Genomic DNA, 20,696 nt, shown 5'->3' with positions numbered 1-20,696 from the left:
GCACACAGTACAGTTATATTAGGGCCTATGACACTTCCAAGAAGCTATTCCCTCACAGACAGGAATGTGTCATTTCTCAGAAATCGGTTTTAGATTAAATATAAACATGATGATCATTAAATTGTGTAAATTGTTGTGAAAGTTATGCTAGTAAAGGCAAAAGCACTGAAAATATATTTTCACATTTTTTCTAAGACAATTTGAATTTGCTTGCAAAAGTTTTGCCAGCGAAGTTGTGTGGGGGATAAAACTTTTGCAAGAGAATGCAAAAGAATTGGAATAAAGTTTATAAATCATATTATTTTCCATCATTATGTCCCTTAGGGGTTCCGTATGCCATGAAAATCTCATTAGAAGACTCATTAGCATTTACCACTATATATTCCAACTTAGCATTCACTTGTGAAGCCACCAATGCAGCTTGTCTTTGATTTTAAACATCAGATTTACTAGGCAATGTGTTTATTTCTTTGGTTAATGTAAACTCTTTAACGCGATGCATTTACAATTAATACAGCACCCTTTTTTTTATTTAAAGAGGCTATATGCTAGTGTTTCCCCCCATTTTTTGTGAGTTGGGTTCTATTCTTGCACTGATTACATTTAGGGAAAGTGTTAATTTATATGATTACAAGATACAAGATTGTAATTCATCACACCTAACATGCTTAATTGTGATCCATCACCAAAAACTGCAGTAGCACCTCATTGCAGTACACAAGATCCAGGGGGCGGATCCAGATCTGAGGGGTGGTGTTGGGTAGGTTTAGTGATGGGTTTGGAGATCAAGGGGTGGAGCTGGGTGGGTTTAGGGGTGTGTGTTGGGGATCAGGAGGTGGAGCTGGGTAGGTTTAGGGATCAGAGGGGGGAGCTGGGTAGGTTTAGGGATCAGAGGGGGAGCTGGGTAGGTTTAGGGATCAGAGGGGGGAGCTGGGTAGGTTTAGGGATGGGTTTGGGGATCAGGGGGTGGAGCTGGGTGGGTTTAGGGGTGTGTGTTAGGGATCAGGGGCTGGAGCTGGGTAGGTTTAGGGATCAGGGGGTGGAGCTGGGTAGGTTTAGGGATCAGGGGGTGGAGCTGGGTAGGTTTAGGGATCAGAGGGGGGAGCTCGGTAGGTTTAGGGATGGGTTTGGGGATCAGGGGGTGGAGCTGGGTGGGTTTTGGGATCAGAGGGGGAGCTGGGTAGGTTAAGGGGTGGGTTTAGGGATCAGAGGGGGGAGCTGGGTAGGTTTAGGGATCAGAGGGGGGAGCTGGGTAGGTTTAGGGATGGGTTTGGGGATCAGGGGGTGGAGCTGGGTGGGTTTAGGGGTGTGTGTTAGGGATCAGGGGGTGGAGCTGGGTAGGTTTAGGGGTGGGTTTAGGGATCAGGAGGTGGAGCTGGGTAGGTTTAGGGATCAGAGGGGGAGCTGGGTAGGTTTAGGGATGGGTTTGGGGATCAGAGGGGTGGAGCTGGGTAGGTTTAGGGATGGGTTTGGGGATCAGGGGGTGGAGCTGGGTGGGTTTAGGGGTGTGTTTAGGGATCAGGGGGTGGAGCTGGGTAGGTTTAGGGATGGGTTTGGGGATCAAGGGGTGAAGCTGGGTAGGGTTAGGGGTGTGTTTAGGGATCAGGGGGTCGAGCTGGGTAGGTACAGAGGTGGGTTTAGGGATCAGGGGGTCGAGCTGGGTAGGTTCAGAGGTGGGTTTAGGGATCAGGGGGTGGAGCTGGGTAGGTTTAGGTGTATGTAAGATGGGAGGAGTTGGATCTGGATCCAACTCCTCCCCGTGGATTTCATGTTCTGCTGTAAAGACCATCTCAAAAACTTTGCACTTATGTTTTTTTTTTTTTAGATTCACATCTCTAAAATACAAATATAATACAAATGTCCCCACTCATTTCTTCAGTATGGAAGTAGTGTGAAAGAGCAATGCTAACATTGTTCTTAAGATCTCCTTTTGTGTTGAAGAAAGACAGTCCATACAGGTTTGAGACAACATGGGGTTTAGTAAATAACAATTTTCATTTTTTTGTCAGCTAGTCCTTTAATCCCAGTTTTATTCACAGAGAAATCGCTTTGGATATAAGTGTCTGGTAAACGACTGCTGACTTGCTAGTCAAGCTCTGCATCAGAGCCTGTGTGCTGTATGCGACTGCAGGTAATGGCGGTTTAGAGGTTATCAGAGAGCAGACATGCGTAATAAGCTGCACACTGCGGTGAGGAAATGTGAAATTACTGATTTGCGCAGTGGTGTTTCTGTTGGCAAGGCCATTCCAGATGAGCGCAAGCCTGGTTTCCCAGGAGCTCATTTAGTTCAAGACATTCTGGGAATTTGTAGTTGCGGGTCACTGTAATTTTCTTCCTCCATTGTCAAAAGCCACTGGGGAAAACCCCTTATTTGTCAGCTGTTATTACATAGGCTCAAGTGAAGTTGTTCACCAAAATAAACTAGCAAAGTATTGCGAGCTATAAGAAAAAGGCTCCTTGTGTTTAGCATGACTCATGTTAGTGTCACTTCTACTCACATTATTCTGCTCACATTGCAAGCATTTAAATCCAGTCTACATGTGAGTGTGTTAGTGCCAAAAAGGAACATAGCATATGAGCGGATAGTCCTCGTTGTCCTTTCAAGAATGATTTCTGAAATTCTTGCTTTTCCTTATTCTCCCTATTTTTCTATCTTTCCACTCTGTTTTCGCTGCGTATTTACTCAGGCTCTAAATTTGGCCCAACCTTCTGATAGGGTTAAGGTTGTTTATCTGTTTTTGCCCAGAAAGGAACATTCTCCTGTGGCTATGTCACACTGCGCGTGTACAAGTGGGCCAAAGTTCAGTCTCTTCCTGTAAATAGATCAAAAGGAACAGCCAGATGTCTGAAATTCCCCACGTAATGTCCAAGAAATCCAGAGAACTTGCGCACCAAGAGCATGCTTTGGGACAATGCACTGCCAAAATGTCTGTGGATAATGCCAGGAGATGAAGAGGGAAAAATATGTTTTGGTTTTTATGAAAGAAATGTGTCGTGTTGTGTGTAGCTGTGTGTGGGCGCCTGTTTGCTTGTGTATTTATGTACAAATACTGGATCTATAAAAATATATATACAGGAGGGATCCAAAAGTCTGAGAGCACATTGAAAATATGTAATTAAAAAGATAATTGGTAACACTTGAAGGGGTGTGTATAAGACTAACATGACACCTTCATTATCATGACATGATATGGTATGCATATGAAGGAAGTATTATGCATGTTTGTGACAACTGTCATTAAGTGTCATTCACTCAGTTATGACATTTTAAATGCAAATATGACATTGTTTGAGATGTCTTTGTTGTGAAACCAATAGCCTACATCATAACCTGTCAGTGTCTTTGTCATGACAATTTGACGTTACTAAGACAACACAACCTGTCATAAACATGACATAGCAGATTCATTATCAAACTTAAGAAACCACCTAGCTTTATTGGTTAACATCACATTAAACTGTCAGGTGGTTGGTTTTGACATTGGCTGTCATGAAGCCATTATAACTTTTTAATGACAAATTCACTTAATACCACTGTAGTTGAGGTCACGAAAAATATTCATGACACCTAGTTATAATGTCCCCATGACAGCCAATGTCAAAGCCAACCACATGACAGTTTAACTTAATTTTATGTCAAGTTGTCATGACAAAGACACTGACAGGTTATGATGTTATGGTTTATGTCAAGATGTCATAACAAAGACATCTTAAACAATGTCATATTTGCATTCAAAATGTCATTATTGAGCGAATGACACTTAATGACAGTTGTCACAAACATGCATAAACCCTACTTCATATTCAAGACATATATCATGTCATGCTTATCAAGGTGTCATGTCAGTCTTATGAACACCCCTTCAAGTAAAGTGTTACCAAATATTTTAATATAGAAATAAATCAAGTTTTAGGATTTAGAAAACATGGAATTCATAAAACATGTTTATAGAAGAAATTTAATTCTGCACTATTCCTAGCTCACTAAGCAAAAATAAGTTAATTTGTGATTTTTCAATTAAAATTGTTCTTGCTTACATTGAAGCACCAGATCTAATTAATCTAAGAGTTTATTAGACTTTTTATATACCCAACTTTTGTGTGTGCTGCAGCGGTTTCTGCATTGTGTGGATTTAATAAAACTCACACAGAAGCACCATTTTCAGCCTTGATTTATAAATAGGTGACAGTCTCCTTCAGAGTACCTTCTAATTAAAAAAAGGAAGAAAGAGAGAATGAGTGTGCGACCTGCTGCCATTATAGCCATCACTCTCCATGCCCTATGCATGAACTCAAGAGAGCATGCTAAGCCATATTAACACCATGCTGAACTCTATTGACTGATCTGCATTAACATTGGGGTCTTCCTCACTCTTAGACTCACAGCAGTGTTAAGACCATCTACTGTATCCTCACAGCACTGTCTCATGTCGTTCTTTTCATCTCAGAGTCTTTACAGAGTGAATCCTGCTGCACTCATGTGTGTCTCTCTGCAGGGCTTCAGACGGTCAACTGCGCTATGCAGTCAGGCCACACAGAGTTCCCCTGTTATGCCATTTTAAACATTCCTAATTTTGTTTTGGAGGTCTCCTACACTACTTCTACATACACCTCTTTTCTCAGTGTCTGAAATGGCTCAATAAAGGATTCACTCATTTTTAAATACTTTCTGAGAGCCAACTCCACTCTGATTCGTTAGATGGCCCATTCTGTTGTGATTTCGGATACAAAACAGTCATTACCACATCCGAAGTCTCCCTCAACACTTACACTGTGTGAGTGCATGTAAAGTGGATTCTCGGTGCTGAAAACGGCATCTTCTCAGTCAACAACACAAATTTAACTCTTCCAGGCCTCATCTACTACAGTGTTTGAGGGTGGGTCAAAGTACTAAGTAGATGTTGTTTTTGGGCAGCCAATGAAGACCATAGGCTGGAATTATGCAAATTAGTCAACTTATACGTAGATATGTTATGGAATTGGTGATGACTAGTTTCGTCTTTGCAGACCTTTCACATTTAATTGAAGATTCAAAAATACTTACTTTCCCTTTTATCTGTGCTATTCTGTTTTTTATTTATTTATTTATTTTTTATTTACTATTATTATTATTTAATTTATTTATCATTATTATTATTGTTTTGTTTTGTTTTCCTGGGAGGGGGGTTGCATTAATAAAGGGGTTAAAGGGGAGAAAAAAAAGGAACTAAAATGTCATTGTTAACACTGATGTTCACTGATGCTTTTGACTGATGTTCATGTTCAATAAAAAGCAAAAAAAAAAAAAAAAGAATCAAAAATACAAAAAATGTGTGCACATCCCACGTAATTGGGCTCAGGTGCAGGACAACAAAAATAACAAAAAAGAGTGCTACATTTCAACAGTCAGGTCTTCATAAGGCACATTTTTCCACATAGGCATTGTGCCCGATAAAGACCTGACCGACGAAACGTTGCGCTTTCAATAAAGTTGTTTGGAGCTGTGAATTAAGTGTGCACATATCGCACTTCAGTTCAATTATTGACCCTTGAGGGACCATTTACTGGAATCTGTTACTGCTCTGGGATCAATTAAGGGTTTATGCACTTTTGGGAATGTGAGTCTTCACTGTGCTTGCGTACGCGTCATAGTTTGCCACTGACAGGATTAAAATAAAAGACACTTGCATCTTATGATTCACATCTGACTCATCAGGCAAAACATCCCTACATCCCTGCATCATCTTTCTCACTGACTCATAAGACCACATCAGGACCAGCACAGATTCTTTTAAATGGGGGAAACCGCTTGTCCCATGAATGAACAGACTGGAAAATAGAAATTGTGGAAATGGGGAAGGACGAGTATCGACGGGTGTCGCAGCAGTGGTGTTTGCTGAAGCACTTGTTTATGCTGGGGGAAAGTATGGGGGGACTAATCGAGATGAGCTGCAAACGTGATTGAGTCACTATCCCGTAGGGAAGCTTACACTGTTGGGTTTTTAAACATTTGATGGAGAAATAACTACTGTTGTATTTGTGCGCATATTTTGTATATGTTTAGTAATGAAAAATGGTTCATGTACAGTGGTGGCCAGATGCTTGTGATGCTCTAACCTGCTCTGACGCATTCTGGAGTGCTTGCTTTTTCTGACCATCCGCCTTTAGTTTTCACACCACAGACTCTTTAAAGTAGTACACTGTTAAAAATGTCAGATCAAGATTAAGATCAACTGGTTTTATCCAAGTCATTATGTAATAGTTTGGAGCAACAATAGTCATTTCAACTACCCACTGTCTGATGTATGTGAAATGGGATGTACAACAAGAAAAAAACAAATGGGCGGGACTTGTTTTTATGCGTCAGGAATGTTAGTGTGTTCGAAATTCAAGGTGGTTGAAAATTACGAGGGATTGGTGACGTGCTGAAAGTTTTAAAGGAGGACCTATACCCTTTTTCTGGATTTTGTGACGTATTTGATTCATGAATTTCTAAAGCCTCGACATGATAAAAACTTGAAAAGCCTGTTCCACACAATCAAATGCATGCCTTGCAAGTAAAATGCCTTTTAGTATAATTGTGAAAAGTCAACCTTCAGGTTGTGATACATGTGTTCATTGCTGTGAAACCTTTGATAATTTGATTTATTTTCAGAACATTTACTGGTCTGAAACAACTTCGGTAAAAAAAAAAGAATGAATATCATGTTGGAATGTATCAAATATGATTCATCAGGCTTTTGAGGAATGTTTATTTGTAACTCTCAATCATCACCGAATTGCATTGCATTTGCCTCCGCATTATTAAAAATATAGAGCTTTGATCATAAAAATTATTGAACTAACATTTATTGGTCTGTTTTTTCCTTGAGCATGAGCTCCATATTTGTATTATATCATACTATATGGGCAGTAAAAGCCTGAAGTAATATGATACATAAAACATACACCTACTTTTGTTTTGTATTATTTCATATTATTTTGAAGCAATTCCATTTAAAACATTTAGAATGTCAGGCTTTAAGGGTCAGATCAGATCAAAAGTGGTTTGAGCTGCACTCCACCTCTCTAACAGATCCAGCAGTGAGAAACTCACGTGGCTGGACAGACTAATCACTTCTGGGCCACGTCATACAGAGCTCACTCGAGCCAAGCCACCATAGAGGAGAGGCTTTTCTGTTCAGTGTCCACCCAAATGTATTCACACAGACAAAAACATTTAGCTGTCCTTTTTGGCGGCAAGGCTCGGTCAGTACAAAAATAAATCGACAACAGAGAGCGTTATGTTAAACAAACAATCGAGACTGAAAGAGTGCTCAAAGTAGGTTGTTACATAAAATAGTAGATCTTGTCATTCTCTTTTAAAAAAATTAGGCCAAGGAGGCAACGGCTGGGAGGGGGTGATGTCATCACTGGTAGCGACGGGCAATCATGCAGTCCATTCATTTCTGTTAGTTTGTGTATATGTGTGTGCGCTCATGAGTGAGTTTCTGTCTTCTGCGTGTCACTTCCTGGGATTGAATAGAGCAGGAAGTGGAGTGACAGGGCGCAAAGAACAACACCTCCATGGTGGGCTTTTCACACACACACACACACACACACACACACACACACACACACAACACACACACCAGAGATCAGGACTCACATGTGTGTTTGTGTATTCACTGAATTGGCAGGAGTCCCTTCAGCTCTGCTTGCCCTGCTTTTGCTGGTTATTTGTGTCTTAAATGAGATGTACTGAAACACTGTCCTCTTCTGTTTGCTTTCAGAACTGCAAAAAGAATTTGTTGAACACGTGCTGTTCTAAATGGATCCGGTAAGTTGCAGTATCAATATTACTAATAGGACAAGTGTTTTAGGGATGGGTTTATGACCAGGCTTACATGAAATCTCTGCACACAGAACTTGATTTCCATAGAACTGGGAGGTATTTTATAGACCAGAAATATTTAAACATTATGACCCCCAAATATGATGACGACGAACCCCCCTCCCCCCCCCCCCCCTACATTTGTGTATAGAAAGATCCTTTTATACTCTGCGAAATAAAATGTTAAAAGTTTTTCAAGTTCTTATTTTCATGTACATACCGGTAAACTGAAAGAGTACAAAATATTTTACAGGTACGTTTTTAAGTTGACAGTGTATCTACCAATTTATTTATACACAAATATCAAAGCAGCATGCTAAACCTAAAAATCTCTTTAAATTTATCTAATTTTTCACAGACCCCATTTTCTACATATCCCCTCTCCCTAGTGTGTTTAACTATTTTGGTTAAAGCAACACTATGCAGTTTTTTTTTAACCTTACCTAACTTTGTTATTGCATTGGTTATATGACTATTTTCGGGTTAAATGTTGGGCGTCTCGCCCTCCCTAACTAACCCTCGCTAACTTTTGTTCAGAAAATATCTTTAAAAGCTGTGTAAGCATTTTCTGCACATCTAGTGGCACTTCATGGAATTGCAGAGATAATCATTATTTTAAAACAAGCTTCCGAAATGTAGTCCTGTTTCAAATTCATGGCACTAGTCGAGCCATCTCAGTGGACCACAGTCACATTGTTAGCTTAGTTCTGCTATAGAGATGGGTGAGTTTTCTTAGGAGAGCCATTTCAGGAATATATATGTGACGATCACCAGTTGGAGTGCCCCAGAGAATCACCAGAGGGCACTCCACATCTGAACTGATCACTCCCACCAGAACTCCGTTTCCCATAATGCCTCTTCCCTGTGACTGATTACACACACACCTGCACCTCATTCCAGACTGCCTATATAAGCTACACTCATACAAGGACTCTTGGCGAAGTATTCAGTTACGAAGCTGGAGACGAGATGAGATCCATGTGCAGCTTTATTTAGAATCATCAAACAGGCAGGGGTCAGGAAACAGCAAAACAGGGATATCAGAGAGTGAGCGCAGAGAGTCGTCAGGTAACAGGCAGAAGATCAGGGCAGGCAGCAAACAGGCAGAAGTCAGGAAACAAACCAGGATCAAAACCAGAGAAACCAGAAACAGGATATACGCTCAGAAATTACAAGCCGTGGCAATGCAATACTTCGCAAAGAGTCCTTGTATGAGTGTAGCTTATATAGGCAGTCTGAAATGAGGTGCAGGTGTGTGTGTAATCAGTCACAGGGAAGAGGCATTATGGGAAACGGAGTTCTGGTGGGAGTGATCAGTTCAGATGTGGAGTGCCCTCTGGTGATTCTCTGGGGCACTCCAACTGGTGATCGTCACAATATAGCTGTAGAAAAAAAAAATTCAGAATAGCTTAGAGGACTTTTTAATAAGCTTCTCCGGCTGCTAGTGTTGTGCTATTTATGTTATACAAGATGATATTTCTGTCCAATTAAGCTGACAAAACTGAACACCAAAGCTAGCGCCGGTTAACAGAAGACAGTTAACTGTCACTTCTTGTGAAAATCAGGGCTGTATTCTCTCCTCTTATACAAGAGCCAGTGCCGGGTGACTTAGGCTATTAAATCAGGCACCTCCTGTGGGTTCCACTGTGTGAGAAACAGATAATAAGGTGTGTAATAACACACGGTAGGCCGAATCTGTGTGGGCTTCTTATGCAAGGAGACCTTATGCAAGCTAGTAAAAGAAAGTACGAATGACAGTAGTGTGTAGCTGATTGCTGCAGGCCATATGATTGTAACAATTATTCTTGGGGAGAATGTGTTTTCTGTGTTTGATCAGGGTTGGAGCTGAACTTCGCAGGAAGGTAGATCTCTAGGAACCGGATGGAAATGTGAAAATTAAGTAAACTGAAATAAAGCTGAAATATAAAATTACTAAAACTGAAAAATTGACAAAAAATTGGATCCTGAAAATATAAAAATGTTAAAAGTTCATTCAAAATATTCATATTAATAAATACTATAATAGTATATAAATAACTTTTCCTCGTAGAGTCAAGACAAAGATGTAAAAATGACTATGGCTAGCAATGACATCACCATGATGAGTCATAAGCTGAGGTAAAAAATGAGGAGGAGCCATGGAGAGGTGTGTTGCATTCAACACATTTCAAAGCAATTAAGACAACATGCCACGTCTAAACGCGCTTATTTGCGAGTGGGCCTGAGACTACGTCAGTGTTGCGTTAGTGGTAGGTACGTAATTTAAGTTCAAGGACCTTCGGTGGCCCGGCCGCAGGTGAGCGACCAATCCTGTTCGTCTTTGACGTCTACTTTGAATGATGGCATTGTTTAGAGATCTTTCAGTGACTCATATTTTCCTTCTCCCACAGTTCTCCTTGAAAAAGGACTGACGTCATCCTCCCACGGACAAAACCTATGCAGGGATTCTTTCTGGGCAATCAAGGGTCTATTTATACACAAACACCCCATACATCAAAGCACATTGTGTGTTATTTAGATGCTGTCACTTTGCCAACTTTACCCAACTGATCGACGACCAGAGGTTCACAAAGTCTGGTATCAATGGAGGAAATCAGACATCACTATTCAAAACCGCAACGCCATGGTGACCATGACCGTGACATTTGTTTTGACAGAGACACTTCCCACTGCTGTTTCAACCTTTTGCCTTTCCTGTTATGTTAATCATCAGCTCAGCCAATGACACAGGGATTTCTGATCATTTGCGCTCCTGGACGCTTCCTCCGGATGCTGGTTTCACATGGTGGTTTAGATGTGTTCTACCAGTGTCTAGCACCATTTGAAATCAGTGTTCTTGGGGAGGGAATTGCCTCTGGATCCCATTACGCAGTGATGGCCAAAAGAAGTCAAAGAATAGCAAAAAGGGACGAGGAAACTTTAGTGGGTGGAGTGGCTTTTCGAGAGAAGCGAGGGGAAGTGCATCTATTGAATCACAGGAGAACCAGATAGCGCTCATGACTTGCCCCAAGCGCTTGATGAACTCACTCATATACTGGAAGTCAAATGAATGTGGTGTGAACAAGCCAGCCCAGTCTCACACGGGAAATACTACTGTAAAAATAAATCCATCATCACATTAGGGTTTTTCCATTACTTTAAGCAATTTGAACTTTTTTTATACAAGATTCAACTCTATTTAAATCAGCTTAATGTAACTGAAAATAAAAATGAGTTGAAATTACTTTTTCAAGCAATTTTATTATACTTAAGACAGCAACTGAACTTGAAGTTTTTTTTTACATTTTTATCGACTATACCATTTTTGAACCTTGTTTTGGAGGTTTCTGCAAGGCGCTGTTTTGCATGTTGCTATGTCTGTGACTGGTGCAGAATACTGAACAAAAAAGGCATGAATATTTTGCATTAAAACAGTGTATGAATTACATAAATGTGTGATACAGCATTATACAGTGTTATTTTAGCATTGTGTATGTACTTTTATAGTAAGAATTAAGTTGAGTTGCATTTTATTTTTATATTTTCTCTTTTAGTTTAACTTTTAGTAACTAAATTGAGTAGAAGCACTTTTTTGTCTCAATCTTTATATATATTGCACTTTTTACATAAGATTTTTTACAGCTAAATATGTCTATTTAGCTTTAATGTATTTAAGTAATTTTAGTCGTTAATGATAACGTATTTTATTTCAGTTAGTTTTAACATTTCTAATCTTCTCTTTTAAGTTTAATTTATTAATAATACATGTTATTAAAATATATAAATATTAAAAATAAATTAATATTTCATATTTCAATTAATGAAAGGTTTTTAAACGTGCCATGATGAAATGTCACAGGACTTCATTTAATTTGAGTTTCCCAATAAAAATACAATCGAATCAGCTGATTAAAGTAACCAAATTCTTCAAATCGAGGTTCAAGGATAACCAGGGCTTTTAATGAGCTTTACTGTATGAATACATCATGAAAGTTTGTGTGGTTAAGTCTTTTCGTCTATCTTACTTTCTTTATAGGAGTTTTTGAGTGTATTTGTATTTCCTTTCCTCATTTGAACTGTTAACATTGTCTGAGAGTGCCAGAGAGACTGTTTTATCTAAAGCTCTTTCTCCCTCTCTGGGTGTTCCTGCCCCCATCTCTCCCCACCAAAGGATGACTGATTTCCTCTGGTGCTGAGAGTCCCTTCTATCATCTAGCACCATTTGAAATCGGTTATAATGACTGGGGATCAATTCTTCGGCTTCCCATTGCACTCAGAGCCCTTTATACTGCATCTATGCTCAAGCCTTTGAAGAGCTTATTGCAAATAAAATAGGAATGAATTAAATGTTTTCCTTTTCAGCTGAAATTTCGATTTGCTTGGTTGTTATTTTGAGGGACATTATGTATTAGCAACCTGCTCTAAAACTGACTTAAAGGAGTAGTTCACTTTTTTTTAAAAAAAACTTTTGCTGATAATTTACTCATCCCCATGTCATCCAAGATGTCCACGTCTTTCTTTCTTCAGTCGAAAAGAAATTAAAGTTTTTGATGAAAACATTCCAGGATTTTCTCCATATAATGGACTTCAATGGGAACCAAACAGTTCAAGGTCCAAATGAGAGCTTCAGTGCAACCTCAAAGGCCTTTAAACGACACCAGACGATGAATAAGGGTCCGATCACAGAGAAATGTTATTATTTAAAATGCAAAAAAACATTTATTATTTTCAAGGTGAAAAGGATTCATTTGCCTTGATCCACGCAGAAGAAAACGTCTAAATGTCACGTTTTTAATGAAGCAGCCTAATGAGTAAAATGTCTATTTTTCCCCCAGCTCCTCGTTTAAGCAAGGTACGCGTATACAGCGACGTTAAACCACGTTAACCATAACCTTTTAAATACTCGACCTAGATCCGTTGCTTAGCAACGGGAAGAAACTCCTGTAACTTCAGTGCCCAACCCGGTATCACGACAAGACGTGAAATAGCTAATCACATTGGTCCACTTTGGAAAACGTGTAGATGTCACGGTTTAACCGATAGTGATAGTTTAAACTCAAAACCATAAATAGGGCTATACTGCCCTCTTGTGTCAAATTATAATTCTATATTGATTTTTCCAACAAATAAATCCACCCGCAATAAAACCCATTCAATACACTCTTGATCTCAACAAACTCAGTGGGTCAGTTGATAAAGCGTTGGGCTTTTTATCAAGAAGAGCTGAGTTCAAATCCTATTTTTGCTTACGTTAAATTGTTGTGATTATATCAAACAAAGTGGCCAAAACAACATTTCTTCAAGTTGTGATTATATCAAACAAAGTGGCCAAAACAACATTTCTTCAACCTGGTATCACGACAAGACGTGAAATAATCACGTTGGTCCACTTTGGAAAACGTGTAGATGTATAGTTTAAACTCAAAACCATAAATAGGGGTATACTGCCCTCTTGTGTCAAATTATAATTCTATATTTATTTTTCCAACAAATAAATCCACCCGCAGTAAAACCCATTCTACACCCTTGAACTCAACAAAATCAGTGGCTCAGTTGATAAAGCGTTGGGCTTTAATCAAGAAGACCTGAGTTCAAATCCCATTCTTGCTTACGTTAAATTGTTGTGATTATATCAAACAAAGTGGCCAAAACAACATTTCTCCAACCCGGCATCACGACAAGACTTTTCACGTTGGTCCACTTTGGAAAACGTGTAGATGTCACGGTTTAACCCCCTCAAACGTGAAACTTACACTTAAACCATAACAACCTATTGGTTTTCATTAAACCGAGAAAAATGGGATTTTGTTTTATTGACGATCACTGTGAAATGGTCTATTATTTAAAACGCAATTTTTTTTTATATATTCAAGGTGAAAAGGATTCATTTGCCTCGATCCACGCCGAAACAAAACGTCTAAATGTCACGTTTTTAATGAAGCAGCCTAATGAGTAAAATGTCTAAATTTCAAGCGTCCCCCAGATCCTCGTATAAGCAAAAGGTAGGCTAACTTATTACATCGACGTTAAACCACGTTAACCATAACCTTTTAAATACTCGACCTAGTTCCGTTGCTTAGCAACGGGAAGAAACTCCCGTAACTTCAGTGCCCAACCCATCACGACAAAGACGTGAAATAATCACATTGTGTCCACTTTGGAAAACGTGTAGATGTCACGTATAGTTTAAACTTAAAACCATAAATAGGGCTATACTGCCCTCTTGTGTCAAATTATATTTCTATATTTATTTTTCCAACAAATAAATCCAAACCCGCAATAAAACCCATTCACTCAACAAACTCAGTGGCTCAGTTGATAAAGCGTTGGGCTTTAATCAAGAAGTCCTGAGTTCAAGTCCCATTCTTGCTCACGTTAAATTGTTGTGATTATATCAAACAAAGTGGCCAAAACAACATTTCTCCAACCTGGTATCACAAGACGTGAAATAATCACGTTGGTCCACATTTTGGAAAACTATGTCACGGTTTAACCCCCTCAAACGTGAAACTTACACTTAAACTTACCATAACAACCTATTGGTTTTCATTAAACCGAGAAAAATTGGATTTTGTTTTATTGATGATCACTGAGAAATTGTCTATTATTTAAAATGCAAAAAAAAAAAAAAAAAACATTTATTATTTTCAAGGTGAAAAGGATTAATTTGCCTCGATCCACGCCGAAACAAAACATCTTGTCACGTTTTTAATGAAGCAGCCTAAATGTATCACAGATTAAGCTCAAATTAAATGCTATTAGTTATTAAGAGTGATTTTTGAAATATGGTAAAAGTGTACTTCCAAATATACTGACAAGAAATTAAAGTCAACTAAAATATACATGTACACAATTAAATACATTTGTAATTAAAAAAAATAAAAATAAAATAAAGTTGCAATTTATTTCAAATTTGGACAAAAAAAGGAAGATGAGATCTGTTTGATTAAAACATTCTTCCAAATATCTTCCTTTGTGTATAATATAAATAAACACATAGAGGTTTGGAGCAACATGAGGGTGAGTAAATTAGAGGTTATTTTAGAGGTGTGTCTAGCGAGCCACATACTTTTTTTTTGAATGTCTTTCAGAGCTTTTTCAGGCTGCGGCGCGGGCCAGATATTATTGCTGGCGGGCCAGTTTTGGATGTAGTAGGCCTATGCGAGAGATGCATGCATAGACGGATTTGTGCTAGTTTTTATTTGGACTCTCACTCATTCACATCACAATTTTTTGCATAGAGATTATAAAATATTTGGCTAATAATCTGAAGGATGACCCACCCACATTTTTTTTGCTTCCGACGCCCATGCCACACACACACACACACACACACACACACACACACACACACACACACACACACACACACACACACACACACACACACACACACACACAAACACATTGCATTTTAACAGTTTATTGAAAATGTAATTCTGAATGAAAAAAAAAAGAGACTGCAAACCTTTGCCTAATAACCTGTAACCATTATTCAATTGAAATGCTAATAAACAGTTATACTAATAATAAATGTGTGACTACAACAACTTACAATGTGTTTATTGTGCAGGCATTAAAAAATGGGTTTAGGCTACTGGTTAACTGACTCATAGTTACAAAAAGTTTATTCATTGGGAACGGTCAAGCTTTTCTTTGTGCATCTACAATGATTGAACTGTTTTTGTTTTTTAATTACACACAATAGGCATCATCAGGTTGAAATAAACAGCTTAATGTTTTCAGGTCTGGATATTGTGAGGGGAACTGCCTAACGTCCTTTACACCTGATCTGTCTCCAAACTCAGGACAGCTCATGTTGCCATTTTTATTCTGATTTCTTGAAATATTCTAGAAGTAAGGGCCCATGGTTTGTTGTGTTGAGTAATAACGGCTTTAGTGCATGAATAGCAGTGTTCACTGTTTCTGTTACAATATGTTTATCTTTATTTAAACTATTGAACAGATATGATTACAATATAAATCCAAGGGAGCGATTTTACGTTTTGCTTTCATAAGCAAATATCGTTTTTCAGTACTTATTATCTTTATTAAAATGCAAGAAATTGCAGATTGTTATTGGTAAATATAGACTGAACTTAAGAAATTGTAGAATAAAAATGTATAAACTAATAAAAATAAGAACCTCTATGATAAGAACACAAGACAGCAGTCGCGCAAATGTTACGTCACTAGTCGCCTTAAATCCCTCCCCTATGCTCACTTGTGATTGGCCGCGATTTCAGATTTCCGCCATATTCAAAATCCGTCCTATCCGTTGAATATTACTACCGTCCCCCCTTTCTATTCACCCCTTGAATTAACTCATTTTGATAGTATTACATTTTGTTTATACAATTTACAGTAGTGTATTCCAGGTCCACTTGTTTCAAATGGAGAAAACCGACGGATCTCCAGTGGCGATGACGGAGCCGGTGAACGATAGACCGAAGAGGAACAAGAGAAAGTCGTCGATGGTGGATATGGAGACGTCCCCAGAGCGCAATTCCAAACGGTCAGGAATATCATATTAGATACTTTGTTGGTCTTGTTATTCATAATTACTTTATAGTTCGCACTATTGTGTTCTGCGTATAACTGTGTAAATTACGTTATCCCACTGTGCAATTGTGCGAACTGTATGGATGTGGTTATAGAGAACTGTAACTTATATGATTGTAGATGCATTTAAACGGTTTTATCGATGCCCTATAAACAATATCTAAAGAGTTATCCTTTACGACTGAACGGGTGAATATAGATCAAGGAGTTAGTTGTGTTTTCAATATGAGAAAAACGGTAGTGCTAAGGCTTCCTTTTACAGTCCAGTTAACGTTACCCATGTAAATACTATCTACTTATTAGTAACTACAATTACTGAGTAATTACTAGTACTAACCCTGAACCTACCCCTGTTCCATGTACTTAGCTTATTTTAGCCAGTAGCTACTTTCTAGGTAAGTACACTATAAGTACACTGTGTAAAAGTTAGCGTTACCAGAAAAACTTCCGCAATATGTCGACACATAAAAACAAAGCATGACAGCAGCTATATTACTGCAATGTTTTATCCCAACACACGGTGGCGCTCATGTCCTACCAAAATACAGTTCAACCATCCTAATAGTTTTTTTTTTTAAAGCGCACTCTGTTTTAAGATTAACTTACAGCGTATAGATAAACAAAGCAGCACTATTTTCAGTCCTGGCTTTATGCCATTATTGGCCAAACTTGATTAATTCAGGTGTGTCTGATTATTGTTGCCTTGACTGCTGAGGTCAGGCACACCTGAATTAATTAATTTGTCCAATATACAGAGAGGAAACAAGGAGCTGGCTGAAGTGCAGCTGTGCATAAAGCCAATTTAGGCTAACTACAATTGTACTTTGTTTATCATGTTTACAAAGCATATACAACTAGATCCAAGCAAACCCACCAATAAAATAATTTGATAACAAATTGTTATTGTTGTTATATGTTATTAACTCTTTCCCCGCCAAACACGGAATTTTCCGTGTTTAATGAAAAAACGCATCTGCGCCAAACACGGAATTTTCCGGGTATCCGTGTTTTAGGTGGTATACGGTAAGGAAGACCCGCGCGCATGTCCTGAATGATTGCGCAACTCTTTGATCAGAGAAACAGATTGCAATCGTCTCAAACAGTGGAGTAGTGAGAATGTATCAGACAGACAATGCAGAGGTATATGGCTGAAGTACTGGAGGTTAATGGACTCGGAGTCCGATCACTCTTTATTTGATCATTCTGAATCTGATCGGGACGAAGTAGTCAGTGAGAGAGATGCACATGTTGTCACAGAAAGTTCTAGCCATGGACAGCAGATAGATAGCAGATAGATCGTATAATATTATGACACTATAATATGTATGTGTGTGTGCAGGCATTTATGTGTGGCTGTCTAAATATGAAGGTGTAATTGTCAAATTATTTCTCTCTTTGTGCACATTTACCACATTGTAATATGTATTTGTGTGTATGTGTGTGTGTGTGTGTCTAGGCCTGTTTATTGTAATTCCAATTATTCATTAGTCACAGGTAGAACACAGAGAGGCAGAGGCAGAAGTTTTATTGCAAAAGTTACATTTCCCTTACATCCTGGGAAATTTGATATATTTTACATTTATTTTATGTTTTTAAGTTATTTTGGAAAGTTTTATATATGAAGGAAACAACATCTGAATGTATTCTGCTTTTAAATGCACTTGTTTGATAAAAATACCTTTTTCTCAGTTTTTTGTCCAAAATGTTGTGTTTTTGACAAAACCTACCTCTGTTCAAGAGGCAATAAAAAAAGAACAGATGAAGATAAAATAAAAACGTTTTTTTTGCCTAAAAGTAGAGGCTCAGATCTTTATTTTTATATATATCATCTTCATATATTCATGGAAGAAAATATTCAGCGGGGCATTCAAATTTAGCGAAAATCGTCAAAAACCCTGGCGGTGGCTGGCAACTTTTTTTTAAAACGCTGGCGGGGAAAGAGTTAACAATATAAAGTAAACAAAAAATATTCAACTTTAATAGTATACAAAAACATTTTTTTTTAAATCTAGCCTATTTGATTAAAAGGTTCAAATGAATGAATGACTGTCAAATCCTGGTGCATGGCAATTTTACCGACATTATATTGAGGACAACTGATAATGTGTTCAAGATTCCCTTTATAAATAGATCCCGCCAAATATATACAAGATATTTCACATAAAACCTGAGAAAGCAGACAGGGGGATGGAAAGCATCAAAATGTGCTTTTATCACAGACTAAAATAACAAGAGTTTATTTTGGCAAAAGGTCCGATTTCTTTATGAGTGATTGGACCCAAATTGCCTCCTAAAATACAAACTAGCATGGGAATTACATTTCTAATTTTTTAGGGGGAAATGTGAGCACTATGCGAGACAAGAGTTTGAATGAATCTCTTTTCTTTGCATGACACATTGACATTAACTCTTCTAGCATTATTCTTCTAAATAGCTATTTCGGCATTATTCTGAACATTCATTGTATTTAGCATTAATGTCATGTGTTATAGAACGGAAGAGAGGCTCTCGGGAACGAGTGTTGTGTATCACGTCCTTTGGATTTTCCTGGTGAAACCGGCCCGAGTCCTTAAAAATCAGTCTACTGACTTTCATAGGAAACCTAGGAAGTCAGGGAAGTTCTCATTTTTTAAGCCGGTGCACATTGGCATTACAAAAAGTGGTTAATGCACGACAATTCTTACATATAGCCCCTACTTTACAGTAAAACATTGATACAGTGAAAATGATTCTATGATGCAAACAGCAGCTCTAAGAAAATCCATTGTTCAGCTGAAGGCAATTCAGTGTTGATTCAGTTCCGTTGTAAAGATCATCAATTATAAATAAGTACATTTGAGTACATCTCATTCAGTAGTGTTAGTGCAATCAATTAAACAATATTGTTGAAATAAATGTTGCACTGTTAAAAGTTGTGATCTGAATTAAAATAGCTAACTATAATTAATTGATTTAGTAATACTTGCCTTATATGAGAAGAGAAAAAGAAAAGAAAAGCTCATGACCTGAAAAGCCCCCCATAGGTTTTGATGTGGTGTTATGTCACAGAAAAGTGGAACTAGGCCTATCTTGTATTGGGCCTTGTTTTTTCTCTCTCCCAGTAATCCCCAAGGAATTAGCCAACAATATCTTGCTTCATTTCATATACGCAAACGATGTAAGCTAGCTGAGATAAGAGCACTACGTCACTGTTTCACACATAGTGGGATGTCGTAGGTGTTTAAGGCAACCATTATCCAATTTCAGATTACCTTTTCTCCGAGCCGTTTTGACACTCAAGCCCTTTGCGTGGCCTTTTACAGGTTTGTTATATATGATGTCTCATATTTGACAGTGAAAACCACAACAAAGAGAGCTTTTGAAGCCGCATTAGAATGATCTCGATGAGTAAGTGACATATCATTCCTCCAAGGCCTCTCCTTTGTTTGCTACGTAAAGCATGGTGAAACCAAACCTACTTATCTTAACCGGAGTCCTTTCAAGTGTTTTCCCACCTTAACGTCCGTGGGATTTCTTTCTCATTGACAGAAGGAAAAAAACACCTGAAACCAATGTTGGCCATTCCCTTAAAACTATTGGTTTGTATAGTAGCCTACACTGTGACTACTTAAGGATAGCCTAAATTCTGAATAAAAACATGCAGGAGGTGTAGTTATGTTTATATAAATTCTTAATCGGATCAAATAAATCGCCAGCGTATCAATGACATCACCTTGTGAATAGACCAAGTTACGTCTTACATGTTCCCACACCTGTGACGGATCAGCTGACAATCGAAAGCGGTAATAGTAGTAATGTTCTTTCGAAGTTCTTAAAACAGGGCAAGCCTCATTTTTGGTGTATTCGTGATTCTTTTGCATTTGCCTGTGAGTGTTAGAGTGGTGTGTGTGTTGATTGTAACCATCATGGGGTGTGTGCACAATTTGTTCCATGTTTGTCATGCCAATGTCCAGCGTTTCACACAACACCTGCATTCCAGACATGCTTTAGAAGCAATGCGCATTCACAGGATCCCTACTCAGTTCCTGAAGCTCCCAAACAGCACAGATTTTTGGATGTCTCTCTTATCAGAGACACCTGTTTAAGGCCTTGGAGTCTCTGCTGTTGAGCTGAAGAGTTGAATAGAATAAGATATGTGATTTAGGAGAGTGTGTTGAGGGCTTTCAGGACCAGGCTTGGGAACCACTGCCTTAGGCATTTTACACAATATAGCTACAGGTCTTTGGTGTGTTTTGTTCTGCCTTACAGCCATTAACACAACTATTCAGATCAAATTTTTTCTTTAAAAAATACCATTTGAGGA

The 20,696-nt window shown here is 38.3% G+C and overlaps 2 protein-coding genes across 7 annotated transcripts in view; one reads left to right on the top strand and one right to left on the bottom strand.

The window, feature by feature from the left end:
* The window catches only part of LOC148965166 (uncharacterized), a 105,782-nt gene that overhangs the window by 29,064 nt on the left and 56,022 nt on the right, over window positions 1-20,696 (bottom strand). The window lies entirely within an intron of this gene.
* Window positions 1-20,696, top strand: part of net1 (neuroepithelial cell transforming 1) — a 56,955-nt gene that overhangs the window by 16,097 nt on the left and 20,162 nt on the right. For 4 of the 5 annotated variants that reach the window (XM_089126807.1, XM_089126806.1, XM_039668028.2 and 1 more), the window contains 2 exons: window positions 7,752-7,798; window positions 16,197-16,346. The exons of the other annotated variant lie outside the window; for it this stretch is intronic. In XM_089126807.1, the coding sequence (XP_088982933.1) occupies window positions 16,225-16,346 (122 nt within the window). In that variant the 5' untranslated portion in view covers window positions 7,752-7,798; window positions 16,197-16,224. The remainder of the gene's footprint in view (window positions 1-7,751; window positions 7,799-16,196; window positions 16,347-20,696) is intronic. 5 annotated transcript variants of the gene reach the window in all.

The sequence above is a fragment of the Pimephales promelas genome, chromosome 24 (assembly GCF_988280905.1).
Source record: "Pimephales promelas chromosome 24, fPimPro1.hap1.1, whole genome shotgun sequence".
Lineage (NCBI taxonomy): Eukaryota > Metazoa > Chordata > Actinopteri > Cypriniformes > Leuciscidae > Pimephales > Pimephales promelas.
Note: the sequence above shows the minus strand (reverse complement) of the source record. Positions and strands in the feature narration are given on the sequence as shown.